The sequence below is a fragment of the Lissotriton vulgaris genome, chromosome 3_1 (genome assembly GCF_964263255.1).
Source record: "Lissotriton vulgaris chromosome 3_1, aLisVul1.2, whole genome shotgun sequence".
NCBI classification, from domain to species: domain Eukaryota; kingdom Metazoa; phylum Chordata; class Amphibia; order Caudata; family Salamandridae; genus Lissotriton; species Lissotriton vulgaris.
Window position 1 is genome coordinate 1575386824 of NC_141689.1, and position 25510 is coordinate 1575412333.

Here is a 25510-nt window from a genome sequence, read left to right on the forward strand (position 1 = left end):
GTGGAGGGACGCCTGGCTGCCAGAATGATGTTGCAAACTTCAGGAGGCAAGTCAAATGGCCTCAACTGTCGCCGCTCAATCTCCAAGCATGGAGGTGGAGACTGGACAGGTTCGGGTGGAGGACCGTCCCCTGCTGCTGGGACAGAAGGTCCTCCTGAAGAGGCAGACGAATCGGGGGATCGACTGACATGCTGAGTAGCTCGGGATACCAGTACCTTCGAGCCCAGTCCGGAGCCACAAGGATGACTTGTGCCCGGTCGCGCTTGATCTTCTTCAGCACTCTGGGCAGAAGAGGTATAGGCGGAAAGGCGTACAACAGACCGCAGCTCCACTCGCGGCGAAAAGCGTCTCCGAGCGAGAGCCGCCTTGGAAATTCCAACGCGCAGAACTGATGACATTGTGCGTTCTCTTCGGTGGCGAATAGATCTAACCAAGGCTCTCCCCATTGCAGAAAGAGGCCTTACGCCACGTCCGAGTTCAGACGCCATTCGTGATCCATCGAGCACCGACGGCTGAGTTCGTCCGCCCTGGCGTTCAGAGAACCTGCCAGGTGTTAAACCACCAGAGTCACGCCCTGATGTTCCAGCCATTGCCAGAGATGCAGAGCCTCCTGGCAAAGGGTCCACGACCCCACTCCGCCTTGTTTGTTGCAGTACCACATGGCGGTGGTGTTGTCGGTGAACACCTGCACTGCACTCCCTCGGACAGACGGGAGGAATGCTTTCAGTGCCAGACGAATCGCCCTCAGCTCCAACAGATTGATATGGAGCCGGGACTCCGCCGGAGACCAGAGTCCCCTGATCTCTGCCTCTCCCAAGTGGCCTCCCCAGCCCTGGAGGGACGCGTTCGTCACAACTACGTGCTCCGGTTGGGGGAAGGGAGAGGGATCTGCCGTTAACCCAATCGCGGTCCGTGAGCCACCACTGCAGCTGTCTCGCAGTGCCCTCCGAGATCAGGACATGGTCGGACAGGTCGCCCCGGTGCTGGGCCCACTGAAACTTCAGGTCCCACTGCAGAGCCCGCATCCGCCACCGTGCGTGATGCACCAGAAGGATGCAGGAGGCCATCAGCCCCAGAAGCCGCAGCGTCAACCTGACCGAAACCCGGGATAACGGCCGAAAGACCGGAATCAGAGTCTGTATATCCCGGACCCGCTGTTCGGGCGGGTAAACCCGAAACTGCGCAGAGTCGAGAACCGCTCCGATGAAAAGGAGCTTCTGAGAGGGGCACAGGTGTGACTTCGGCACATTGATGGAAAATCCCAGCTTGTGCAGGAGATACGCCGTAGTCTGGAGGTGGTTGACGACTGCCTGGGGCGAGCCCGCCTTCAACAACCAGTCGTCTAGGTAGGGGAAGACTGATACCCCTAACCTGCGCAGGTGAGCTGCGACCACCGCCATCACCTTCGTGAACACCCGTAGGGCGCTTGTAAGGCCAAAGGGGAGCATGGTAAACTGGAAGTGCTCGAGGCCTACCGTGAACCGCAGGTAACGCCGGTGGGCCGGCAGGACGGGGATGTGGAAATATGCGTCCTGCAAGTCCAACGCTACCATCCAGTCTCCTGGGTCTAGGGCAGCCAAGACCTGAGGCAATGTCAGCATTTTGAACTTCTCCTTCCGGAGGAAGCCGTTGACGTTCCTCAGATCCAAGATAGGGCGTAGGCCCCCTTTGCCCTTCTTGGGTACCAGGAAGTAGAGGGAATAGCAACCACGACCTACTTCTGGCCCAGGAACGCGCTTGATGGACCCCTTGGCCAAGAGGGCCGAAACTTCCTCCTGCAGGAGCCGCAAGTGATCCCCCGATACGCGGTGGTGTTGCGGTGGCATGGCTTGAGGGGTCGTCTCGAAGGGGAGGGAGTAGCCCCTTCGGATGATCTGCAGCACCCACCTGTCTGAAGTGACTGTGCGCCAGTGAGAGTGGTGATGGCGAACACTGACTCCCACTGGCGTCACATGGGCCGAAAAGCACGGACTAGGAGGGTTTAGAGGCGGATGCTGCGGGGGCAGGTGTGGACTGGCTCCGCTTGTTCCCCCGACCGCCTCCACGGCGGTTTCCACGGCAACCGCCGCGCTGGACGACAGTTTGCGGCGAGTGGCTGGCGGCACGCGTGGGGACGCCCCTTCCTTGGCCACGAAAGGAGCGAAAGGCACCCACTTGCTGGCGCGGGGCCGAGAGGCCCAAGGACTTGGCCGTAGCCCTGGAGTCCTTAAAGTGCTCAAGCGCGTGGTCTGCCTTGTCGCCGAAGAGGCGACGGCCATCGAACGGCATGTTCATCAGTGTATTCTGGACGTCTGCCGAGAAGTTGGCTGACCTCAGCCAGGCGTGGCGTCGTAGCGCCACCGTCGTAGCCATCGCTCTGCCCAGCGAGTCAGTAGTATCCAGTCCGCACCTGATTGAATACTTCGCTGCTGCGTCCCGGCCCTCCAGTAGGGCTTGGCCGAGTTTGGCCCGTACCTCCAACGGACACTCTGGCAGCACTTCCGCCACCGTTTCCCACAGAGAGTGGGTGTAACGGCCCAAGAGGCATGCGGTGTTGGAAGAGCGCAGTCCCAAGCTAAGGGACGAGAACACCTTCTTGCCATAGGCCTCGTACCTCTTGGATTCCCGATCGGGGGAAGCCGTCGGGAAGGCGGTCTGGGAGTTAGAGGCCTGGATAACCAGACTCTCGGGGTGGGGTGGGTGGACAGGAAACATGGGTTGCCCGGGGCCGGGCGGTGGCGTCTGGCCACGTTCCTATCTACAGGCGAACCTGTAGCGGGCCTGGACCAAGTGCCCAAAAGAACGTCCGTCAAGGCCTCATTAAACGGCAGCAGAGGCTCCATGGAGCATGACTGCGGCTTAAGGACCTCAGTGAGGAGGTTAGTCCTCACGGCCGCGACGGGGAGCTCAAGGCCCAAGGCCTTAGCAGCCCTCATCAACACCACACTATATGTCGCGCCCTCCTCCGAAGCCACGGTAGGAGGAGAGACAAATCCAGTGTCTGGAGAGGTGTCCAGGCCACTGGCCTCCCCAAGGTCTCCTGTCCAGTCCATGTTAGACATTCCCTTGTCAGAGGGTCCTCAGACCCCTCCCAATTCTCCTCGTCCCCCATCTCCTGAGATTCAGGGTCATAAGTGAATGGGGTGGGTTCATAGAATTGAAATTCTCCGAACGGCGTCGAGAGCGGCGCCGGCAGGCGTCGACCCGACGTCGGAACCCAGTGAGAGGAGGTATCGGGGACGGCGCCGCCCGAGGACGGCGCCGGAGGGGACACCACACGGACCGACGCCGGGGGGGTCGTAAGGTCCACCGGTGATGATCCATCGCCCGACGAGGGCCCAGCGGTGCCCTGCGGCGCCGGGCCCGAAGGCACCGACGACGCCGGGGCCGCTGTACCCTGCGGCGCCGAGACCGAGGGCAGCGGCGGCGTCGGGATCGTGGAGCCCTGCAGCGCAGGGCCCGAAGGCGCCGGCGGGGTCGAGGCCGAAGCACCCGACGGCGTCTGGTTCGTAGCCCCCGACCCACTGGGGCCCCCAGACGGGTTCACTGGGCCCGAAGGCGCCGCGGAACCCGTCGGAGGAGAAAGGGACCTCATGGCCATGAGGAAGCGCTCGATCTCCTCCGGCGTCGTGTTCAGCCCAGGGACCGGGGGGTATGGGGCCCAACGCGGCGCCCGCGACTCACGAGGAGCCGCGTGGGCGGTGTCACCCGAACCCCCGGCCGCGTCGCGCGAGCGTCGGGGGGGAGTCAGAAGAGCAATGATGTCTCTTCGACTTCTTATGCTTCTTACCTGACGAATTGAACCCGGAGGAGTGGCGCCGACCCCCGGAGCTGTGACGGCTCCGCCCCGCGACCTGTCCCTCGACCTCCCGTGGGACCGGGACCTCACACGGCGCGGGGCCGACTGACGGATCTCGAGTCGCCTGCGGGACCGCTCCCGCCTGGCCTTCCTCGAGAGGGCCGGACAGTCGGAGCAGGCCTCGTCGTCATGGTCGACGCCCAAACACATCAGGCACAAGCGGTGGGGATCCGTGACCGACATGGTACGGTCGCACTCGTCGCAATGCTTGAAGCCGGGCATCCCTAACGGCACCGTCGGAGTCGTAAAGACTTCGAAATGGATCAAAAAAGATCACAAAAGTTTAGTCAAAAAGTGACTAAGGAACTGCTCTTTCCAGATCTGCGCTGGCTGGCGCGGAAAAAAGAAGAACTGACGTCAGCACGCGGAGGCGGCGTCTAAGTACTCCGACGACGTCATCACGGCGCCCACGACGCCTACGACGGACGCGGAGCCGCAGACGACGCCTGCCGACGCGCAAGGGTACTGCTACGCAAAACTTTCCGGATCCAGTCTGACGCCTGGGGATATTCTAAGGTAAGGAGTCTATCAGTAACGTGTCTCTTTCAGATACTTATCCTAGTTGCTCCAATATGAGCCAGACAACCATGGTACACAACCTCCCCACCCAAAAACGACATCTCTCCCCACAACTGTTAACCCAGACCATGGAGAGATCACACACCCAGATCCAGGACAGCTCAACCTAGCGATCTCGCTCCTGAGATCCTTTAGTTTGGGTTACAAAATCTCCCACCTGATTCTATGAATGTAATCAAAGAAGCTAGACGCCCCACTAGAGCCTGCTATGCAGCCAAGTGGAAAAGGTTTGTGATATTGGTACAATATAACACAATCAATCTTCTAAATAAGTCTATTCAAAACACCATATGTTACCTACTACATCTACAAAACTGTAATCTGGCTTATACATCAATCATGTTACATCTCGCTGCCATAGCAGCCTACCTGTAAAATAGACAACATCTCTATTCAGAGTACCTGCCATTAAAGCATTTATGGAAGGCCTCAAAAGAACAATTCATCCCAGGGTACCACCCTCTCCAGTATGGAATCTAAACATCGTCCTCACTAGGTTAATGGGTCCTCCATTTGAACCGCTACATAAATGCGACCTACAATTTCCTACATGGAAAGTTGCTTTCCTTGTAGTTATCACATTTCTCAGAAGAGTCAGTGAGCTACAGGCACTAACCATTCAAGAACCATTTTTACAACTCCATCATAACAAAGTGGTTCTCAGAACAAACCCAAAATTTCTTCCAATAGTTATTACTCCCTTCCATATCAACCAATCTATAGAGTTGCCAGTCTTCTTCTTGTAACCGCAAACAGTAGCAGAAAGAGCTCGTCATACTTTAGATGTAAAAAGAGCACTTCTTTACTACATTGAAAGAACAAAACCTTTTTGTAAAACAAAACAGCTTTTTGTTTCCTTTTCACCACCATATAAAGGCAATCCCATATCAAAGTCTGGAATTGCAAGGTGGATTGTCAAATGTATACAAATTTGCTATCACAAAGCAAAACGTACACTTTCCATCCCCCTAAAGCTCATTCCACTCGCAAAATAGGGGCTTCCATGGCATTTTAGGAAACATTCTCTTAGATGATATCTGCAAAGCAGCTACATGGTCTATACCACACACATTCACAAAACACTAGTCTGTAGATGTGGAAGCAAAACAACAAGCTAGTGTGGGCCAGGCTGTACTCAAAACACTATTTCAAACTACTGCAACAGATACAGGTGCTCGCTGCTAAAGTGACGGTACTGCTATGCAATCTATGCATGGTGTGTGATCTGCAGCTCATATGCCTCGAACGGAAAATGGTACTTACCAGTATGCATCTGTTCTTGGCATGTAGAGCTGCAGATTTACACATGCCCACCACCTCCCCGGCTACCTTTATCTGTTCCAGTATTATCTTATTTAGATACAACATACATGGACGTCCTTCTGTTCTCACAAAACTCCATCTTCTTCTTCTTCTTCTTCTTGGCGAAAAAATTATCTGAAGATGGAGTTGATGCCCATGCGCACTATTGTCCAAAGGAGGAGTCGCCTATCTCTTGACTTTCAAACAGTTTTCCAAGACAATAAACAACTGCAAACATCCGGGCCCAACACCAGATGGCGATCTATGCATAGTGTGTGAATCTGAAGCTCTACATGCCAAGAACAGATGCATACTGGTAACTAGCATTTTCGTTCTTGTTCCCAAAAAGAGCACCTAGCTTTTACATCGATTGTACCACAGTACACTAAGTGAATGATCAATTCTTTGTGGGGTTCGCATGAATTAAAATGGGCAGAGCCTTGCAGGAACTGACCATCTGTCGCTGGATCATGCTCTATATTAAGATCTGTTACGCATTGTCCAAGAAGCAGCCCCTAGAAGGGTTAAGGACTCAATCAACCAAAGCCAAGGCTGCTACCACTGTATTGGCACATGGAGTTCCTTTCCTGGACATTTGTCAGGCAGCTTCATGGGGATCCCCCCACACATTCACGAAGTAAAAATGGATGGCCAGGTTCGCAGAGAGGGGCATTTTGCTTGATCAGTCCTATAGAAATTTTTAGTTGGAGTCAATTTACAGACCCACCCTATGATAGGTATTGCTTTGGTATCTATTCAAAAGGTGAGAATCTGAGGTCAGAAGAACAAGTTACTTTCCTTTGGTAACGCTCTTTCTGATAGAGACTTTATCTAACTGCAGTTTCCTCACCGACCCTTTCATTATCCCCATTCTTTGAATCTGACTGTGCCATTTATAAGATCCCATGTTTGCTTTTGGGACTCGGTCTGTTGGGTCTCTGCACCTCAAAACTAACGTCAGCATGCAGGAGTTGTGCCAATATGGGCTCCACACATAATTTTTGAGTGAAACCGTATAGACGAAAAGCAGCACGTGCCACCTACTGGTGCTCAGAGTTACTGCTCAAAAGTTTCTGGATCCAGTCTGAAGCCTGTAGAAATATTTAAAAGGTGAGGAATTGGCGGTTAGTCTATACCAGAAGAAGTGTTACCGAAGGTATGTAACTTCACACAAGGGTGTACATGTTGCTAATGCCTTTTGAAGGTGACTTCAATGCCCCCATACCTTGTTTTTGTATTGACAATATCTGATACAGCCTGAGATTCCTTACCTTAGATTATTCGCCAGGAGTCGGACTGGATTCGGAAAATCTTGAGCAGTACCACTGCCCATGGGTAGGTTGCGCCATATATCTTCACATTGTAGGTGTCATCCACGCCAGAACTGAAGTGCACTTTGCCTAAATGCGTGCCACCCAGGCATGCTGACCTCAGTTCCTTCCTTCCTTTCTTTCTTTGCGAACAGTACAGATCGGGAAGAGCTAGCTTGGTCATTTTTTTACCACTTCAACATTGTTAGTTTTTTCGAGCCTTTTTGCTCTCAGTGTGCTATAGTGATATCCCCTAAAAAAATCTTGAGGGTTTTAAACTCTGTGGAGCCTGTCAAAAGCAAATGTCTGTGTTGAACCCCCACCTGGTTTGTGTGTGGTGCCTGTGACTATGACTCTTGGGCCTGTCCCGACTGCTGCAGCATGAATCAGAAAGCATTTTGGGAGCAGGCAAAGAAGTTCTTAGCCGCTTGACATTGGGTGACTCTGCACTGCTCCAGATCCAGGTTATGTGGGAGGTCCCGGGCCTGCTGTCGGAGTCATTTCTGTCAGTTATCGTTGCGGTTGAAGTTGTTGTCTGGTAAGTCGCACAAGAGGGGCAAGAAGTCGAAGCACTCTTCGACTTCACCATGCCGGTCCAAGTCAACGGACAAGGTGCAGGAACGATGTCACAAGTCTAGGACCCACTCCCGCACTCTACCTTTGGAGCTTAAACTTGGGCCTGCTCAGTGCCTCTCGGAATTTCCCCGAGCCGGAGTGAAACCTGCCCAACTCAAAGAATTTTATGAGGCTATGCACCTCATATTTGTGCGACCAAACCCCTCGATCTGTACCTAAATCCAGCGACTACCGTTGCTAATTCACGACCTTCGCTGAAGTTCAGTACCGTGGCATCGATCCCAGTGGCACCGAACCAGTCATTCCTGACTCTGATATGGAGCCCAGTCGGCTTCGCTGGACATCAACACTGATGCTGACCAAACCATGATCACCCGGGTTGGAGACAGTGCTTTTGTTTAAATATAGGCCCTGTTAGTAGTATGACAGAGGTGGATCTGAGGACTGCTATGGTTACCCTGACCCCTTGAAGAACCTTTTTCCGAAGACAAACTAGTATGAGTACCTGGCTGATGCCAGTAGTTTGGACACCTCACCAGACATTAGCTTGGTCTCTCCGTCTGGTGTAGCTATGTAGGAAGGGGGCTCTTTTGCTTTGGTAGTGCAGAGGGCAACTGAGGTCCTTGACCTTCCACTACCATCAATTGAAGGCAAGACCTACCCACCCAGAACCCTTCCTGGCCTTCAGTGAAGCGCACTCTGATGTTTTGTTTGGGCCTAGGCCAAGCCCTGCACAGGTACTCCTGTTCACAGGAGAATTGCACATTGCCAGTGTCCCGCACGCAGCACCCCACTCCTGAGGACTTGGCGGTGCAGGCCTCAGTCTCCATGCTGTATCCTGGTGTATTCCTCCCACTTCTCTGGATCTGAAATCCAAGCGGCTGGCTATCTTTGGGATGTAGATTTTCTCTTCTGCCAGCCTTGCACTGTCATCGGTGAACAACTCATTCCTTTTGGGGCAATATACCCACATGGTGTGGGACTCAGTTGCAGAAGTTATGTTATGTTAAGCATATTTATTATGCGCACAGATGCTCCAGCGAAGGAGCGTCCTGGCGCCCGACAAGATAGCAACACAACATAACTGGGCAGAGCAGAGAAAGAAAAATTAAGGAAACAGGAAGGTTTTTACAGCACGGCGAAACGAAAACAGGTCCCCTAAAGCGCGAATCGCAGGGGGAAGGGAGTTCCACAACACTGCGGCGCGAACTTGAAACGAGCGACCGCCTGCCCTGCAGAGCTTGAAGCGGGGGACCACCGCGAGTTCTAAATCTGAAGATCTTAAGGCTCGGACAGGAACATAACAGGACAGGAGGTTGGAGAGGATCATAGCAGGGGATCCTTTAAGAATTTTGTAGGCTACACAGAGGACCTTGAACTGGATCCTTTGTGCGATTGGTAGCCAATGCAACGCACGCAAGGTGTTCGAAGTTGGACAGAATCCAGGTAGCCCCACAACAGCTCTCGCTGCAGCATTCTGGACCCGCTGCAGGCGGGTGATTTCCGCTTGATTTAGTCCCGCTAGGAGAGAACTGGCGTAATCAAGGCGGGAGATCACGGTTGCTTGAATCACCAGTTGCCTGGTGGTAGCATCAAAGAATTTCAGCACAGGCCGTAATCCACGCAGGATACCAAAGCAACAGGCCGCCGTGCGCTTGGTATGGCAGACAAAGGTGAGTGTAGGATCGAGCCAAACCCCAAGGTTTTTTAACTCCGTGACCGGGGTTGGCATAGGACCCAGGTCCGACGGCCACCACCTATCTCCCCAGAGTTCCGTTTGCTTGCCAAAGATCATAACCTCCGTCTTGCTTGCGTTCAGCTGGAGACAGTTGGAGGTCATCCAGCTGGCGACCGCCCGAAGTCCGTTCTGGAATCTGGGGGCATCCACATCCGCATCCCCGCTGATCGTGACCGCTAACTGAGTGTCATCGGCATATGACACCATGGTCATACCCCACTGCCTGACCACCTCAGCTAGCGGTCTCACGTACAGATTGAATAACGTGGGACTCAGCGAGGAGCCTTGGGGGACCCCCAGATCCAGAGGATGGAGTTTAGACTGATAAGGCGGGACGGTCACGCAAAAGGAACGGTTGGCAAGAAAGGAACGGAACCACTGGAGAGCCAGGCCCGAGACCCCAGCTTCCTCCAGACGCAGCAGAAGGATAGGGTGGGACACGGTGTCAAAGGCGGCGCTCAGATCTAATAGCACCAGCGCCGCCGGTTGACCCGCATCAAGCACGGAGCGTAAATGCTCCACCATGTACAGTAGAGCAGTCTCCGTGCTGTGCCCAGCCCGGAATCCATTCTGTGTATTGTCTAAGATGTTTGCCTGGAGGAGATGGTTCGAGAGGATAGAGTTGACATGCGCCTCCGTCACCTTAGCTGGCCACGGGAGAAGTGAAATAGGGCGGTAGTTTTCGGGCTTGCCGGCGTCCAAAGACGGTTTCTTAAGAATAGGCATCACCACTGCCTGTTTCCACTTCAGTGGAACCACGCCGGATGCTAATGAGGTGTTGATCAAAGAGCAAACCGGCGAGAGACCGTGGGATGCAAGATCTTTAAACAATACTGGCCATAAAGCTTAAGCCGGAGACCCTGACTTAACCTGCTGGGCCAGTTTACTGAAGCTTTCAGATGTTAGGCTCGGGAAAGAGTTTAAAACATCCAGAGTTAGAGGCTTGAGAGGTCTGCCACCCGAAAGTGCAACCGAAGGAAAGGCTCTATAGATGGCGTTAACCTTTTCCAAAAAGAAAGCCGCCAAGGTTTCACAGTGAGCAATAGAACTCTGATGAGTCGCAACCACCTTTTTGGCCGTAAGATCTTTCAGGGCCTTAAAGATAGTTTTGGAGGGGTTGGTGCTGGTACGAAATTGCAAGGCATAAAAGGCCGCGCGGGTTCTGCAAACTGCACGATGGTAAAGTTTTACAGTGGCCATATACAAAACTTTTTTGTCGCTGTTATAGGTTTTGCGCCATTCCCGCTCGGCACGCCTACAGGTGCTTTTAAGCGCCCGCAGCGAATCATCATACCCGGACTCGGATCCCTTGACCCACCCTTACACGAAACTATCGGAATAAGGGAGTCCAGGGCACTAGTAACCCACTCACAGAAGCGGTCGTAGCCCACATCCACAGTCTTGATAGAGCCTAGCGGGTCGGTGGACAAGAGATGGAAAAAGTCATCAAGTTTCAATTTATTCCAGCGCCGTCTGGGAATAGCACGCACCGTGGGTTTAAGTTGCGGCTCATTCAGGGGACACTGGATACACACCAGGTAGTGATCAGTCCAGGCCGCGGTGATATAGTGGTAATTCTGGATTCCGCTAGATTAGTAAAGAAAGGGTCTAGGGTGTGACCACCTACATGGGTGGGCTGCGACACCAACTGACCAAGCTAAGAGCCTCGAGATCAGCGACAGAGCTGTATACCGCTGGAATAGACATATTGTCGTAGTGTAGGTTTTAGTCGTCAAGGATGGAGAAATTGGAGCAGCCTGCTGCCAGAATGCTAATCGCATCTGGGAGTGCCTTCCTACATGCCACATCGCTACCAGGCGGGCGATAAATCAAAAGGCCAGAAAAAGAAAAATTAGGCGTAATAGCGATTTTAAACAGCGCGCTTTCACAGCCTGAGATTTTTTGCCACGCGGTGCCGCCAATCTGCGCTTTGCATAACTATTGATTGCACATTGCTGCCTGTGCCTGCCTGCCGTTTTGCGCCTGATTGTACCGTTCACAGTGGTGTTTGGACCGCCATTTGCCCTACCTGTGCCCCAATCTTATCCTGGTCGCCTTTTGGCTTGCAGCCATCTTGTTGTTTGTTTGTTGTGCCTCCCAGCCCGGCCCAGCCCTCCACCCCGCTCCCGCCTCCCAGCTGCTCCGCCCTCGCCCCTCCCCCTCCTCCATCCACATATGACAGATGCTTCCGCGTGCAGCGTTCACGCGCAGCGGTCGCGCCCCATGCACGCCGAAGGTGCGCCAACCACCGACAACCTGACCACCTTCAAGAACGCCACCCGCTAACACCACCAATTGATCCATTCTACCAATAAATCAGCATTCAAGGATCGACTCGACAACAACGCCAACAACAGCAAGGAACTATTCAACATCGTCAAAGAATTTACCAACCCCACCGCCGGCACCACGACATCACTCCCTCCCAAGACCTCTGCGACTCTTTATCCTCTTTCTTCCACAACAAAATCGCCGACATACATAACAGCTTTGAAAACCAGCCTGAAGAACAGCCCACTCCAACCACATCCGAACCAAAACAGCACTATCACAACCTTTGCACCTGGAACCCTATCACTACCGAAGACACCATCCGTCTGATGAACTCCATCCACTCAGGTTCCCCCACCGACCCTGTCCCCACCACATCTTCAACAAAGCAGACTCCATCATCGCACCCCATCTCCGCGATGTCATCAACTGTTCCTTCAACTCCGCCACCTTCCCGGACAGCTGGAAACATGCCGAACTTAGCGCCCTTCTGAAGAAACCGACAGCAGACCCCTCTGAACTTAAGAACTACCGCCCCATCTCACTCCTCCCATTCCCTGCCAAAGTCATTGAGAAAGCCGTCAATAATCAGCTCGCCACCTTCCTCGAATCCAACAATTCCCTCGACCCCTCACAGTCCGGCTTCCGAGCCAAACACAGCACCGAAACCGCCCTCATCGCAGCTACAGACGACATCCGAACGCTACTGGACAACGGAGAAACAGTTGCCCTCATCCTACTTGACCTCTCCGCTGCCTTCGACACAGTCTGTCATAAAACCCTCATACAACGCCTCAGCAACGTCGGAATACAAGGAAAAGCTTTGGACTGGATCATATCGTTCCTCGCCGGACGAACCCAGAGAGTCTGCCACCCCCCATTCAAATCAGAGGCCACCGAAGTCATCTGCGGCGTACCACAAGGATCATCTCTCAGCCCCACCCTCTTCAACGTTTACATGAGCCCCCTCGCATCCATCGCGCGACAACACAACCTCAACATCATCTCCTACGCAGACACCCAGCTGATCCTCTCCCTCACCCAAGACCCAAACACCGCCAAAACCAATCTACACGAAGGAATGAAAGAAGTAGCCGTTTGGATGAAGAACAGCCGTTTAAAACTTAACTCTGACAAAACAGAAGTCCTCATCTTAGGATCATCCCCCTCTGCCTGGGACGACTCATGGTGGCCTCCGGCCCTTGGTACAGCACCCATACCTACAGATCACGCACGTAACCTGGGCTTCATCCTGGACTCCTCCCTCCCGATGACCAAACAAGTCAACACCGTCTCATCTTCTTGCTTCAACATAATTTGCATGCTCAAAAAAATCTTACGCTGGGTCCCCACCGAAACAAGAAAGACAGTCACCCACTCACTGGTCACCAGCCGATTGGATTATGGAAATACCCTCTACGCCGGAACCACAGCCAAACTACAGAAAAAATTCCAACGCATCCAAAACGCCTCCGCTAGACTCATACTGGACATCCCCCGTCAAGCTCACTTTTCCGGTCACCTGAAGGAGCTCCACTGGCTCCCCATCAGCAAGAGAATAACGTTCCGTCTCCTCACCCACGCACACAAGGCCCTCTACGACCTAGGACCCGAATGCCTCAACACACAACTGTCCTTCTACACACCCACCCGCCAACTACGATCATCCAATCAAGCCCTCGCCGCAGTTCCGCGCATCCAGAGATCCACTATGGGAGGAAGACCCTTTTCCTACTTAGCGGCCAAAACCTGGAACTCTCTCCCCACTCACCTCCGCCTTACACAGAACCACCTCTCCTTCAGAAAGCAACTAAAAACCTGGCTATTCGATATATAATGCACCCACCATCCCTCAAGCGCCTTGAGACCCTCTGGGTGAGTAGTGCGCTATACAAATTACAGAACTAGAACTCTTTTGTGCCAAAGGTGATGACACTCTTCTATGTTGGCCAACACATCTGACTGCCTCTCCCCTCCAAGGAGGAAAAATACTCCATCATCTGGACCCTGCTAGGGCCCTGTCATTCTATAGCAATCTCACCAAAGAACACAAGATGGACAATCGGCTATTTGTGTGGTTTACTGGACAAAGAGGGGGAAGTCAGTGCAGAAACTGACCATTCCCAGATGGATTGTGCTCTGCATTAAGCTCTACTATGCCGTAGCCAAGAAGCAACCCTCTGGGGGCTTGCAGACTCATTCCACCAGAACCAAAGCTGCATTAACTGTGTTAGCTTATGGAGTACTGCCATGATAGTCCGGTCCCTCGTAATGGGAATTATGCCCATTCCGTCTTCCAGGGATTTTTGTTCTGAGACAATTTACAGGCCCACCTCCAGGGAGTTGTTGCTTTGATATCAATCATAATGTAAGGAATCTGTGGCTAGACGTCTCCATCACGCGAAAAGTTACTTACCTTCGATAGCGACTTATCAGGTAGAGACTATTGAGAAGCAATATCTGTCAAGAGGACTCAAAGGTTCTTTTGTCTTGAAAGGAGCAGTGGCATGAACTGAGTTGGTGTAAGGAAGATTAGCAGGCTAGACGCACTAAAGATTAAATTTGAAGTGTCAGTTACAGTTCTGGTACCAGAAGGATTTGCAAATAATAGTGTTTCAATTTCTTGAGGAAGGATGTCAAGCTTATATTTGCCTGTTTTGAGATCAGGTTGCAAGGAAAAAGAAACTTTCAGTAATTGCTGTTTTGTTGGCTGTATCTCTCTTGGTAAAATGTTTCATTCCATGATGAAGTCAGAACTGTTTGGTAATAATTTTATTTGACAAGCTAGTTAATTCTTGGTCTGAATTGATTGACCATGGCTTGAGCACTCCTTTATACTAAGTCTGACTAATTCCTCAAGTGCGTGAAAATCTTAATTCCCAATGGGCTAGTGTTCTAGTTCTCCTGCAGGCATATCACTTAGAGGTTCTCAAAGTCTAGTAGGTCATTGCTGGCTAGTGTCAGTGTGTTTGCGTAGCACTGCAATGTTCCATGAAAGTTAGCTTAACACATTTGACCTTTTAAGGATTCTCTAATTTATAATTGTGTTTGAGTTATCCCTGGGTTCTGACTTCACTGACCCTTCATAATGATTTGTGCCGATTTGCTTTTCCTTTTGAAGCTATACACATATGCAGAATATTTATGGGGGATGCAGCTGACATGGGTTAACAGTATTTTAGTAGTGGGTTTATGGTGATTCATCACCTTGTTCTCTTATACAAGAATTTGATGATTTTATCTGTGTACCTTGTTTCCTTGGCTCCATCATTCTTCTCTGGATAATTGTCGGGTCTAGTCTTTCATGCAAGTAGGATAGGTCTTTTTAAGATGAAACGGGTGTAAGAAAGTGATTATAATGCGTTATCTGCCAATTGCTAGGCATCTTATTGAAGGAAGTTGTTGGGTGTCACTATGCAACACACTTGGAATTAAACATATACGATTACAAAGCTCCATTTATTGTTTTATGCTGTTACGTTTGGGCATTCAAAAATTGAGCTCACTTTCGCTTAAGGATACATAGTACCAATGTATTAGCAAGATGGCACTGTTGAGTTTTCTTTAAATAAGTTCATTTTCTGAAACTAACCTGTTTTAAATGTCTGCTTTTAGGCTGCTACCGATTAGAGATGTGTAAATTGATGTGTGAAAGACTGAAACGTAGTACGTGGAAGGTACAGGTTGGAGTTCTGCAATCTATGAATGCTTTTTTTAAAGGGTAAGTTTATTTCTCTTTATGGATACATTGATGTGTCTCAATGTTGCAGAGATTGAAATTAATGAATTGAAGTCTGGTGAATGAATATGGGGGCCATAAAAAAATTGGATATAATGAAGTCCACATCTTGGTGTTAAGCAACGTTTTTAGTTTTCCCACTAATGGGGCCTTTGTTTCTAAATATCACGCTCTTTAGCAGGTGACATTTTGTGATGACTGAAATCTTTGAGTCTTCCTTATTATGGATATATAAATAATTCTGATAGATACTTCCATCCGCAGATTCTTCAACTTCTGATTACCCCCAAGTGCAAGACTGGATCTGTAAACCTTTTTCAGCAATTCCCATGCGCCCGGTAGGTGGCGTTGTGTGCTCCGTGCCGACCCTGTCCCACACCCGGAGGCAAATATAACTACCACCGTTTTGCGCTGACCTCAATTCCTTCCTTTTTGCGTGGATTCATAGCTCACTCCCTCATTTGCCTGTCACTTAATAGGATTCTTTTCTCAACAGTCTTACAGCATGCAAGGGATTACTTCCCTTCCAAAAACCAAAAGATATAAACCTTTCAGGGACTGTCAGAAACAGATGTAACTCACCAAGTATGTCTCTGCTACCTGTGTTTCTGGCTTGACTCCAAGTTGTGTGTGAACAGCACGAAGATGAACCTGAAGGCTAACTCGGACTGCAAGACCAAGCTCCATGTTGCCAAACATCATCGGAAGGCAAGTAAGAGCTGGTGTTTCTCAGAGTCGAGGATGTGAACGGGTTCTTGCTCGTGAGGACGTTCTTGAGAGCGGACCTCTACCCAGGTAAGAAAGTCGAAGAAAAAACAAAAGGAGTCAAAACATGATTCTCCTTCATCAAACCACTCTTGCAGAAAACATTGCGTGGATGTCAGGGTGCGCCCCGATCTTGGTCTCCTACCGTAGAGCTGACTCCCCAACTTCTCCCAATGTGGCCAGAATTCCTGGGCCCAGCAGTGAACCTGCAGCAAGTTGAGGTTTTAAAAGAGCGCCATGTCGTGTATTTTCAGCACTCTTCTTGCCCCTTCTGGCACACCTCTGGGCCTCAAGGATCCAAAGAGGACTCCAGTCGCATTATCATCTGCAAATTCATCCCCGACTCCAAACCTGGCACCAAGATCCATGCCAGCCCTTCCATTGTGGCACTGATATCAGAGGGAGAACTAATTGTCCTTTCGGACTCTCAAGCGAATCTATTTCAGTCGTGACCTCGGGTGCAATTGATTCAGCCCATTCACACTCAGATGGGAAATTACTTTTGCGCAGACAAGATGTTGGATTATGTTGGATTCTGAACTTCATGATAAAGGAGATGACGGGGATGACGCATCACAATTTTATGACTGAGAATCTATTTTCTAGACCCTCAAGATGCCAGTGGATTGGACACCTCCCCTGACACTTGAACTTCCCATCTTGTCTTCAACAGACAAATCTGCTTTATTTACTGTTGTGATGAGGAAAACTATGGAAGTTATGGATATCTGGCTCCCAAGTGAAGACCAATGTCCTCATGAAAGTCCTGCAGCTGAGAAAAACGTCCTCAAACTCTTCCCCAGTCAATAAAGCCCTTACAGACCCTCTGAGGGGTACTTGGGCTGGTGGTGCCCACCATTTCTCCTTCATTATCTTACTCCTGAAAGCATAGTGTCCCAGGAAGTCCATACCTTATTCAAGCCAAACTCATTCCCTACTACACCCCCTTAGAGGGAATCCAAATGGATGGAGGCATTCAGCAAGGGGATGTTCTCTGTCCGCCTAGCCCTCCACTCAGTTAACATAAGTAGCCTCTTGTGAAGCTCTTTGCATGCATTATGGGAGATCTTGCTCATAGTCTATGAAGAATTCAGCACCAGTTTTGTACAGAGTATCCAAGATGGACGAGATGCAGTACCACACATGGATGAAATCCACTGGCTTTTCAAGTTACATTGAGGTATCACTGATAGACATGTGATTTGATGACACATGCCTCTTCACAGACAAAACAAACTTGGCCCATTTTAAAGAGAGCCGAGACATAGAGTCCCCTTCTCATTTCCTCACCCATGTGGCAATATACTCAACAATTTCTCCCCTTTTGAGGTTTATGAAGAAGCTTGCCACAAAGGCAGTGCCGAGGCCCACCGCAACAACAGCAGTCTCCTCCAGTCCTTTCGACACCGGAGTCAGAAAACTGGCCACAGCGTCCAGGTCCTCAGGCAACGTACCACTCAGTCCAACTTTCCCCGTCACCACTTCCAAACAACTTTAGGTTGCCGTCGGCGGCACATAGCCATCCCGTTGAAAGCAGGCATTATCTTCACTGGGGCGAAGCATCACAGCTGACAAATGGGTGCTCCATGTTGTTCAGCAGGGATACACTGTTCTATTCCTTTCCACCCCATTGCACATACTATCAGCACCAGAGTGGCTGCCGGCGGGCCATTTGTCCATCTCACAGCAGAAGGCCCATGCCCTTTGGAAAAACAGTACCATTGAGACTGCCCTGTGCATCGGAAAAATGAAAGGAATGCTGCTCCCATTATTTCCTGGTGCCAAAGTAGGACTGAGGCCTTCATCCTATTTCAGATCTTTACCCTTCCAACTACGTTCTCAAACAGGAAAAATAAAGAATGCTTACCCTGGCCCAAATTCTACCTTCCCTGGATTTAGATGACTGGATGGTGACAATGGATTTACAGAATGCATATTATCACATCCCCATCCTTTAATCCCACAGACATTATCTGCGGTTCAAGGTGGGCCAGGAACATTTTCAATATTCAGTGCTCTCTTTCGGCCTAACAAGCACCCCTCAGGTGTTCACGAAAAATATGGTTGTGGTTGTTGAACATCTTCAAAGACTAGGAATACTAGTCTTCCCATACCTTGATAACTGGCTGCTGAATATGGCTCATCAGTCAGTTGTAGACCACCTCCAGACAACAGAAAACCATCTGTTATCTTTAGGGTTCTCAATCTAAGTGCCAAAGTCCCACCTTATTCCTTCCCAGAGACTTCCGTTCATTGGAGCAGTTCTGGATACAGTGCTCTTTCAAGTCTTTACACCAGCTCAGCGAGTCCAGGACATGCGGGCTATGATCCTTATGTTTCAGCCTTTGGCCTTGTTCTCAGTCAGAATGACTCTGAGGCTTCATAGGCTTTTTGCCTCCTGCATCTTGCTTGTGAAACACACCAGATTGCCGATTTGGGTTCTGCAGTGGTGTCATGTGGTCACATTTAGGCCTGGGCGGAACACACCATTTTACATCAATCAATCAATCAGATACACTTATAAAGCGCGCTACATACCCGTAGGGTCTCAAGGCGCTGGGGGGGGGGGGGGTGCCGCTACTGCTCATGTTGCTTTCTTTTCTTAAACACGCTGACATTTGACACACATTTGCTTGTGTGCCTCTGCTGGATAATATTCTCTGAAATAGAACCAGTGATGCGCCACACAGGTTGTAAGTCCCAATCAAAGTTAAGAAAAAATGTTTCACTTCCTCTTTATTTTTCGTGAAAAAAGCATCCAAAGATGTACAGCACAAATCAGCCAACTCGTTACGTCCAGGTACTGGATTTCTTCAGTGCAAGCTTTTTCTGATAGATACTTCTGCCTGTGGATTCCTCACCTATTGAATACCGCCTACGCCAGCATTCAGCGGGAAATTCTTTCCTAGCTCTCTCACGTCAATGAGGACATCAAAATGGACATGCTCCGCTCGCAAAACCGTATGACTTCAGCGGAGCTACAAAAGGACCTCCTCGGGGTGCTGACGTCCGTTCCCTTTTTCCACGCCGTCGACGCTTAACGGTTTTTCTAGGGGTTCTCCATTTTCTGATATAAAACATTGTATTTCTTGATTGTTTCCTGATGGCTACTTCTTGGAAGACTGGTTTTAAACCCTGCAAAGAGTGCGGCGGCATATGTCAATCACGAACCCGCACGATGACTGCCTCTGGTGTTTATCTTCGGTCCATGACGTCGAAGAGTGCAGAAGCTGCAGGAAGATGAATCCAAAGGCAATTAAGGAGCGTGAAGCCAAGTTGTTTATGGCCAAAGCCAGGAAGGAGAAGAGGGGTCAAAAGAGGGCGAAGTCTTCATCTTCTAACACTTCGAAGTCGAAGAAACATAAGAAATCTAAGAGAAGACATGGCTCTCGGCGTCATTCCTTGCAGGTCAGGGCTTTGAGGTCAAGGACGTCGACTCCGGCTGAGCGACCTCGTAGGAAGGACTTTATCTCTCCATCCCCTTCTCCTCAGGTGACGCCGGTTCCATCTCCGGTTCCGGGGTCGCCGGCATTGAAAGGTTCTTCGCAGCATGAAGATTCACTGGCTCCAGCAGCGTCCCCGGCGCCTAGGGAGTCCTCTCCAAGCTGGGTGGCATCACCAGTGCGGGTGCTGTCCCCGGCTCCGCAGCTTCCAGTTTGACCTCAGGTAACTCCTCTTCAGGAAGGCACGGATCCATATCCTCCTTTTCCTACTCCTGGGTCAGATTCTTCGCATTTTCTCAATGCGATGTTTGGCATGTTTGCCAGGGCCTCAGCTCCATCCGGCGCACCTTCGGACCCTGTGGGTCAGTTCATTTCAGTTCAGTAGATCTTTATTTAGATGATTAAAAATCATCATAAAAATACATTGTACAAAATACATTAATTACATTTCTGAACCGTACATCATTAAAAAAGAAGGTTAAACCATTTTAAACATATGGCAGTATATAAATCATTACTCAGTCTCTTGTGTTTCTTAATCTTACTGCTATTTTTAAAAAAATCGTAATAGAGCACAAGGTACGCATATCACTAGCCTTTTGCAAAAAGAGTAGGGCAGTCTTAGCTTGACAGAGTTTTGCCTCTTTTAAAATATCAACAAGAAATCTACAACGAGAAGTTTGATAAAAAGAACACAAAAGTACAAAATGAAGGGGGTCCTGTGGAGACCTATAGTCGCAGCCGCAGGCACCCTTCTGCTCAATTGTTAAAGTAAAACCTGATGGATAGGCTAAAATATTATGTAACAAATTGAGCCTAAAACGACACATTAAAAATCTGTCCTGCTGGTTATACATTAAAAATAAATAGGGCTCCATGCCCTCTCCATTACTCACTAGACGGTGTGCCACAACAGATCTTTTTGCTGAGTCAGAGCTTAATCTACCCAAATCAAATTTTTCTAGTAGCTGTTTTTTAATTTGATGTCTGCATGAGGTGGTAATGGAACTCGGATCACTAAAGAGTAACGGCTGATCAATGGTTCCTAGTGTATCCTTGATAAACTTCAGCCAGGGAATTTGGGGGCAGTTGTCTTTTTGTAAGCAATCGCTAACTATTACCCTACTTAGCTCAGCTTCGGGGTTCACCCAAATTCTGAGCCATGTCATAATAGGCCTCACCTTCACCTGGTCTATGATAAATGGGATCCCAAGCTCTGTGTGTGCAATTCCTGCTGGGGTACTCTGTGGTATCTTCAGGATCCTACATAGAAATTTGTCTTCCTCCATTTGTAAAGGTCTTCCATCCCTAAAGCCCCAGACCTTTGCACCATAGTGCTTACAGCTACCTATAGATTCATGACTTGCTCTGGTGACCAACGACCCAGCCTTCGGGCAAAGTTGAGTATCGCACCGTTTGAGGAAACCAGCTTTCTGCACCTTTCCTCAATTAAAAAATCGAACTTTAACTCCCTGTCGAACAAAAGACCCAGGTAGGAAAAAGCGCTTACAGTTTCTATTGTGTGGGACTCTATTTTAAATACAAATTTCCTGCAGGGTTTCTTGCCCGCCACCATCACGAAGGATTTGTTCAAATTCATGGACAGATCTAACTTGTCCATGAATTCCACAAATCCATCAACGAGACGTTGTAAACTCAGAGCTGTTCGTGCAAGCAGGACGCGTCATCCGCGTACAGCAGTACCGGAATATGATGCTTTCCTGCTTTGGGGCAATCCACGTTTAAAGCAACCAGTGTTCTCTCTAAATCATTTATATAAAGAGAAAAAAGCGGACCTTGGCAGTGGTGTTCCAATGTAATTCTTTGAGAATATTGATAAGTCCGGGGTCAATTCCCAAGTTACTCATCATGGTCCAAAGTTTGTTCCTATTTACATTATCAAATGCCGCAGCCAGATACATAAAACCCATGTAGAGTGTTCCTTTACTAGCTTTTGTGTATTTTGCAACTAATAAATAAAGGTTAAGGCATTGATCACTTGTTGATTTACCCAATCTAAAGCCATATTGGGTATCTGCTATGATGTGGTGCTCTTCAGTCCTGGCCATAAGGCGATTTAAAACCGCCCTGCCCAGCAATTTGGCTGACATGTTTATCAACTAAATTGGTCTATAGCATTGAGGATTGTCCCTGCTCCCTTTTTTAGAGATGGGGCCAATCAGTGCAGTAGACCAAGATCGCGGAAGCCCGGATTTTATAGATGCATTTAACACCCTTGTCATAATAGGAGCCCAAAGGTCGATGTTACTTAAATAGAGGTCTGGTGGCGTGCCATCAGGCCCCGGTGCTTTGTTACGGGTCAAGCCTTGGATCGCTTGGGTAATTTCTTGAAGTGAAAATTCTGGTTCGCCGAACCCCATCCCAACCCCTTACAGACACAGTGTCACAGCTGTGATTGTAAAGGCCCTTAAAATGAGCTACCCACTGTTCGGGGAGTATATTATTACTAATCACCGGGGCATTGTTGTCTTGAAAGCAGGGTCTATTGATAATTTTCCAAAATTCGTTGAAATATATGTTCTCCCCATCCTCCCTCAGGTCAGCCCAGGAATGTATGACTAAATAACTACTTCCTAAACCACGACTTTCTTAACCACGAAAGCTGAACAACGAGCTATTCTAAAGCACTACTGTTTTTTTCAACGACTTCCTAAACCACGAAAAAAAAACATTTTGTGACTGGCCATTAGATGGCACTATTCTAATAACAATACTTCTTCGTAATGTTTTCAATGTTTGACCACTTTAACTCCAAAAAAGTGGTCAAACCAGCAGTGGTGCGCCTGGCTTATCATCGGAGCAGAGTGATGACGTATTACGTGCACCCTGGTCGAAGGATTGCAATTCAGATAACAGCTGCAGACTTGACTTTTCTCTAGAGTGTGAAAAGTATTCTTCAGAAATTATTTTGAACATGTATTGCAAGGCTGTTCCTACTTGAAAGTCGCTATAAAAGTATGGATGGGGAGGAGGACAGACTTGTGGTGTTTGCATGCTGCATTATTTAGGCTGGCTGCTTCCCTACTTTCCTCTGAGCCCGTCAGCCTGATACTTCTATTCAAGTGTCATGTTGGGAGTTTGGGAGATGCATTACCTAATTCAAGAAGAATAGCGCGCTATCTCTTCAAAATCTCAGGCATTTTTATTCACGCACCATAGTGAGACCACAGCTGGGCACACAGCACGTACCCAGGAACAAAACAAGAGAAGAAACATGCATTTGAGCTGGCAGAATCCGGGCATTTCTCTCATGCGCCTGGCATTTTAGCTCTTCAGTCGTGATTGGCAGTCATCCAGTTTGCCTCTCTTCCGTTTCCAGGTTTATGGGGTGGGGAGGAGATGAGTGACGTGATAGCATAGTTTAACATTGCAGTCCGGGAAAAGTCGTGGTTTAGGACTTTGTGGTTTAGAACGTCGTTGTTCAGGATTTCTCGTGGTTGGGACTTCGTTGTTCAGGTAAGTCGTACTTTATATTTCGTTGTTAAGGATGTTTCCCCAGCCCAGACTTCCGCTTGAAGCGTAGTCTTCCTCTGTTTTACCTTTGTTTTATATATATTTCTACTGAGGGCTACTTTCTGCTTATCCCTAGGTTGGGTTTTAGGCATAATTTTAAATCTCTCAATGCTCTGGAACATTCAGTATCAAACCATCATGGTTGTGGTCCGTTCATTTTGGTACCTTTTACTTTCAGTAGTTCATCAACCAGGTAAGTTAAAGACTCGAACACTGAGACCAACGTACCTCCCTCTACTGAGGGTTCAAGACAATCATGGATCTGTTTTTTGCCTATTTCTACCAGAGTTCCATAGGCATTAATTTTTGACCATCTGAGTCGTCTCCCCTGGTCCACTGGTCGCAACTCAATGGCTGTCGGTTTACTTCTAATGGAGCGACCACTGTATATTAATTCCATCACCAGTGGGTTATGGTCACTGAAGGGACTCCAGTCTATTCTCACCTCCTTAACCTGGTCCTTTGCAAAAGTAGAAATCATCATATAGTCTATAATGGCATGGCATCCCCTGCCTTTGAATGTTGGTGTGAGGGTACCATCCCTACCCGGGGCCGCCAAGTCTATTGTGTGTGTTAGAGCGTAAGTGCCTAATAACTTCATTAAGGTTGTTCCCTCCTTGTTATGCTCAAAATGTGGCCTGCTCTCTACCGGGCATGATGACCAGTCAACACTTACAGGTAACAAATTTGGGAAAAGATGGCAATTTAAATCACCCATTATCAGGACTATTGGTTCTCCTCCCCCTTTCCTCTGCTTGATCTCATGGTTGAGTCTGTTATCTAGTTCCTGGATTACTGAGTAATTCCCATCCACTGGCCCTGAGTTATAGATATTAAATATCAGTAACCTCAGCCCTTGTCCTTGGAATACAACTGCCTGGAGGGTATGCAACGTCCAGGAAGGTTGTGACCATGAGCCTTCTAGGTCCAGAACAACGTACAGTGCTAGCCCTCCCTTAGCTCTGCCTGATCTGCCTTCTTTAGCTGGTACGAAAAAACACTTTTAACCCTCTATTTGATAAGGGGAGGATTCTACCGCCCATGTTTCCTGGAAAGCTAATATATGGCAGCCGCGGAGGTTTTTCTTCCAATCACCATTTTCACATTTTCCTGCCAGGCCTGCAATATTCCAGGACAGTAAAATCAAGCCTTCACTCTGTACTTTTTCAGCCTCTCCTCCCTGATTGTGGATCCTAGGAACATCCCTTCTATGCAACATAACCCCCTGATCTCCATCACCTCTAGTTACTCTGTGTTCATCCACCCTCTTTGCTTGGGTGCTTTCTGTGGTCCTATGTGCACTTAATTTGTTGTCCACCCTTTCGGCCATCTTTTCATGACATTTCCCAGTTTAGGTTAGTCAATCATTTTCATCGAGGGACAGTAGCGGGCTGAATCTGTTTGCCCACTGAGTGTAACCCTGTCCTCTCTGCTCTTGCATTCTAGCCCAGTGTCTTGCTGGTGCATATCCTGTTCTAGCATCAGCGTAGTTCAAGATGTTTACAGCGCGTCTCCTCTGGTAGAAATATCCTAATCGTAGGGAACATATGGTGCTAGTATGGTTTTTATTGTAGCTACCTAATATTTATTTCACTAGATCGGTGTTCCTAAAATTTACCACAATGCAATCCCCTGTGATATCTTTCCTCCTACTGCCTAACCAGTTTACTCTTCTCACGTGAAGAATCTCCCCACATTCTCCTCCCTGCAGGGGCCTATGTATGTTTAACCACTTTATTATTTTGTTTTTCAATTCCATGTGTGACTTTCTCCCCTTCCCTGAGTTCGGGTACCCCAGTAAAAACAACAACATAAGGGCATGCTTCAGGGGGCAGATTAATATGTGGTGGTGCAGGGTGAACAAATCTGTCATTCGGCTCATGGCCTGTCGGATTTGTATCAGTGGAAGCATGACTTGTTGGATTTCCTGTTTGTGCTAGCTGGGCATTTGTTCGCTGTTGGGCCTTATCAATGTCCTTAGTCCCCCCCCCTTCTGAGTGTTTCCTCTCTCTACCTGGGCTGTAGGTTTAGGTATTTCGTGGACTTGTACAATAGAACGTTGCTCGTTGCTCACACAGTTATTATTGCCAGCTATATGTTCGGCTGGCGTAGTGCCTGCTAAGGAGCGGTTTGCTGTTAAATTACAGTCTTTAAGGCCCTTTGACCTTCCCTGCTTTGTCAGTTCGTTTAACACTTTATCTAGCCTGCTAATTATTGGTTTCAACTGATTCATAATAAAAGTTTCCAGACGTTTTTGGAGGTCTCCAATTACTTCATCCATCCATCCTGGTGGGATTTGATGACGTGCCACTGCCACTTTGGTGACTGCTGCCTCCCTTTCTTTTGGACTGTGTATGACCCTGGTTTGTTTGTTTTTCCGCGGTTGGCCCTTCCTGACGCCCCCTTGTTTTAATT

General features: G+C 49.1%; 1 protein-coding gene across 2 annotated transcripts in view; it reads left to right on the top strand.

Annotated features, from left to right (window-relative positions):
* Positions 1 to 25510, top strand: part of ECPAS (Ecm29 proteasome adaptor and scaffold) — a 780178-nt gene that overhangs the window by 708496 nt on the left and 46172 nt on the right. For both annotated transcript variants that reach the window (XM_086962068.1, XM_086962067.1), the window contains exon 46: positions 15230 to 15335. In XM_086962068.1, coding sequence (XP_086818194.1) covers positions 15230 to 15335 — 106 coding nt within the window. The remainder of the gene's footprint in view (positions 1 to 15229; positions 15336 to 25510) is intronic.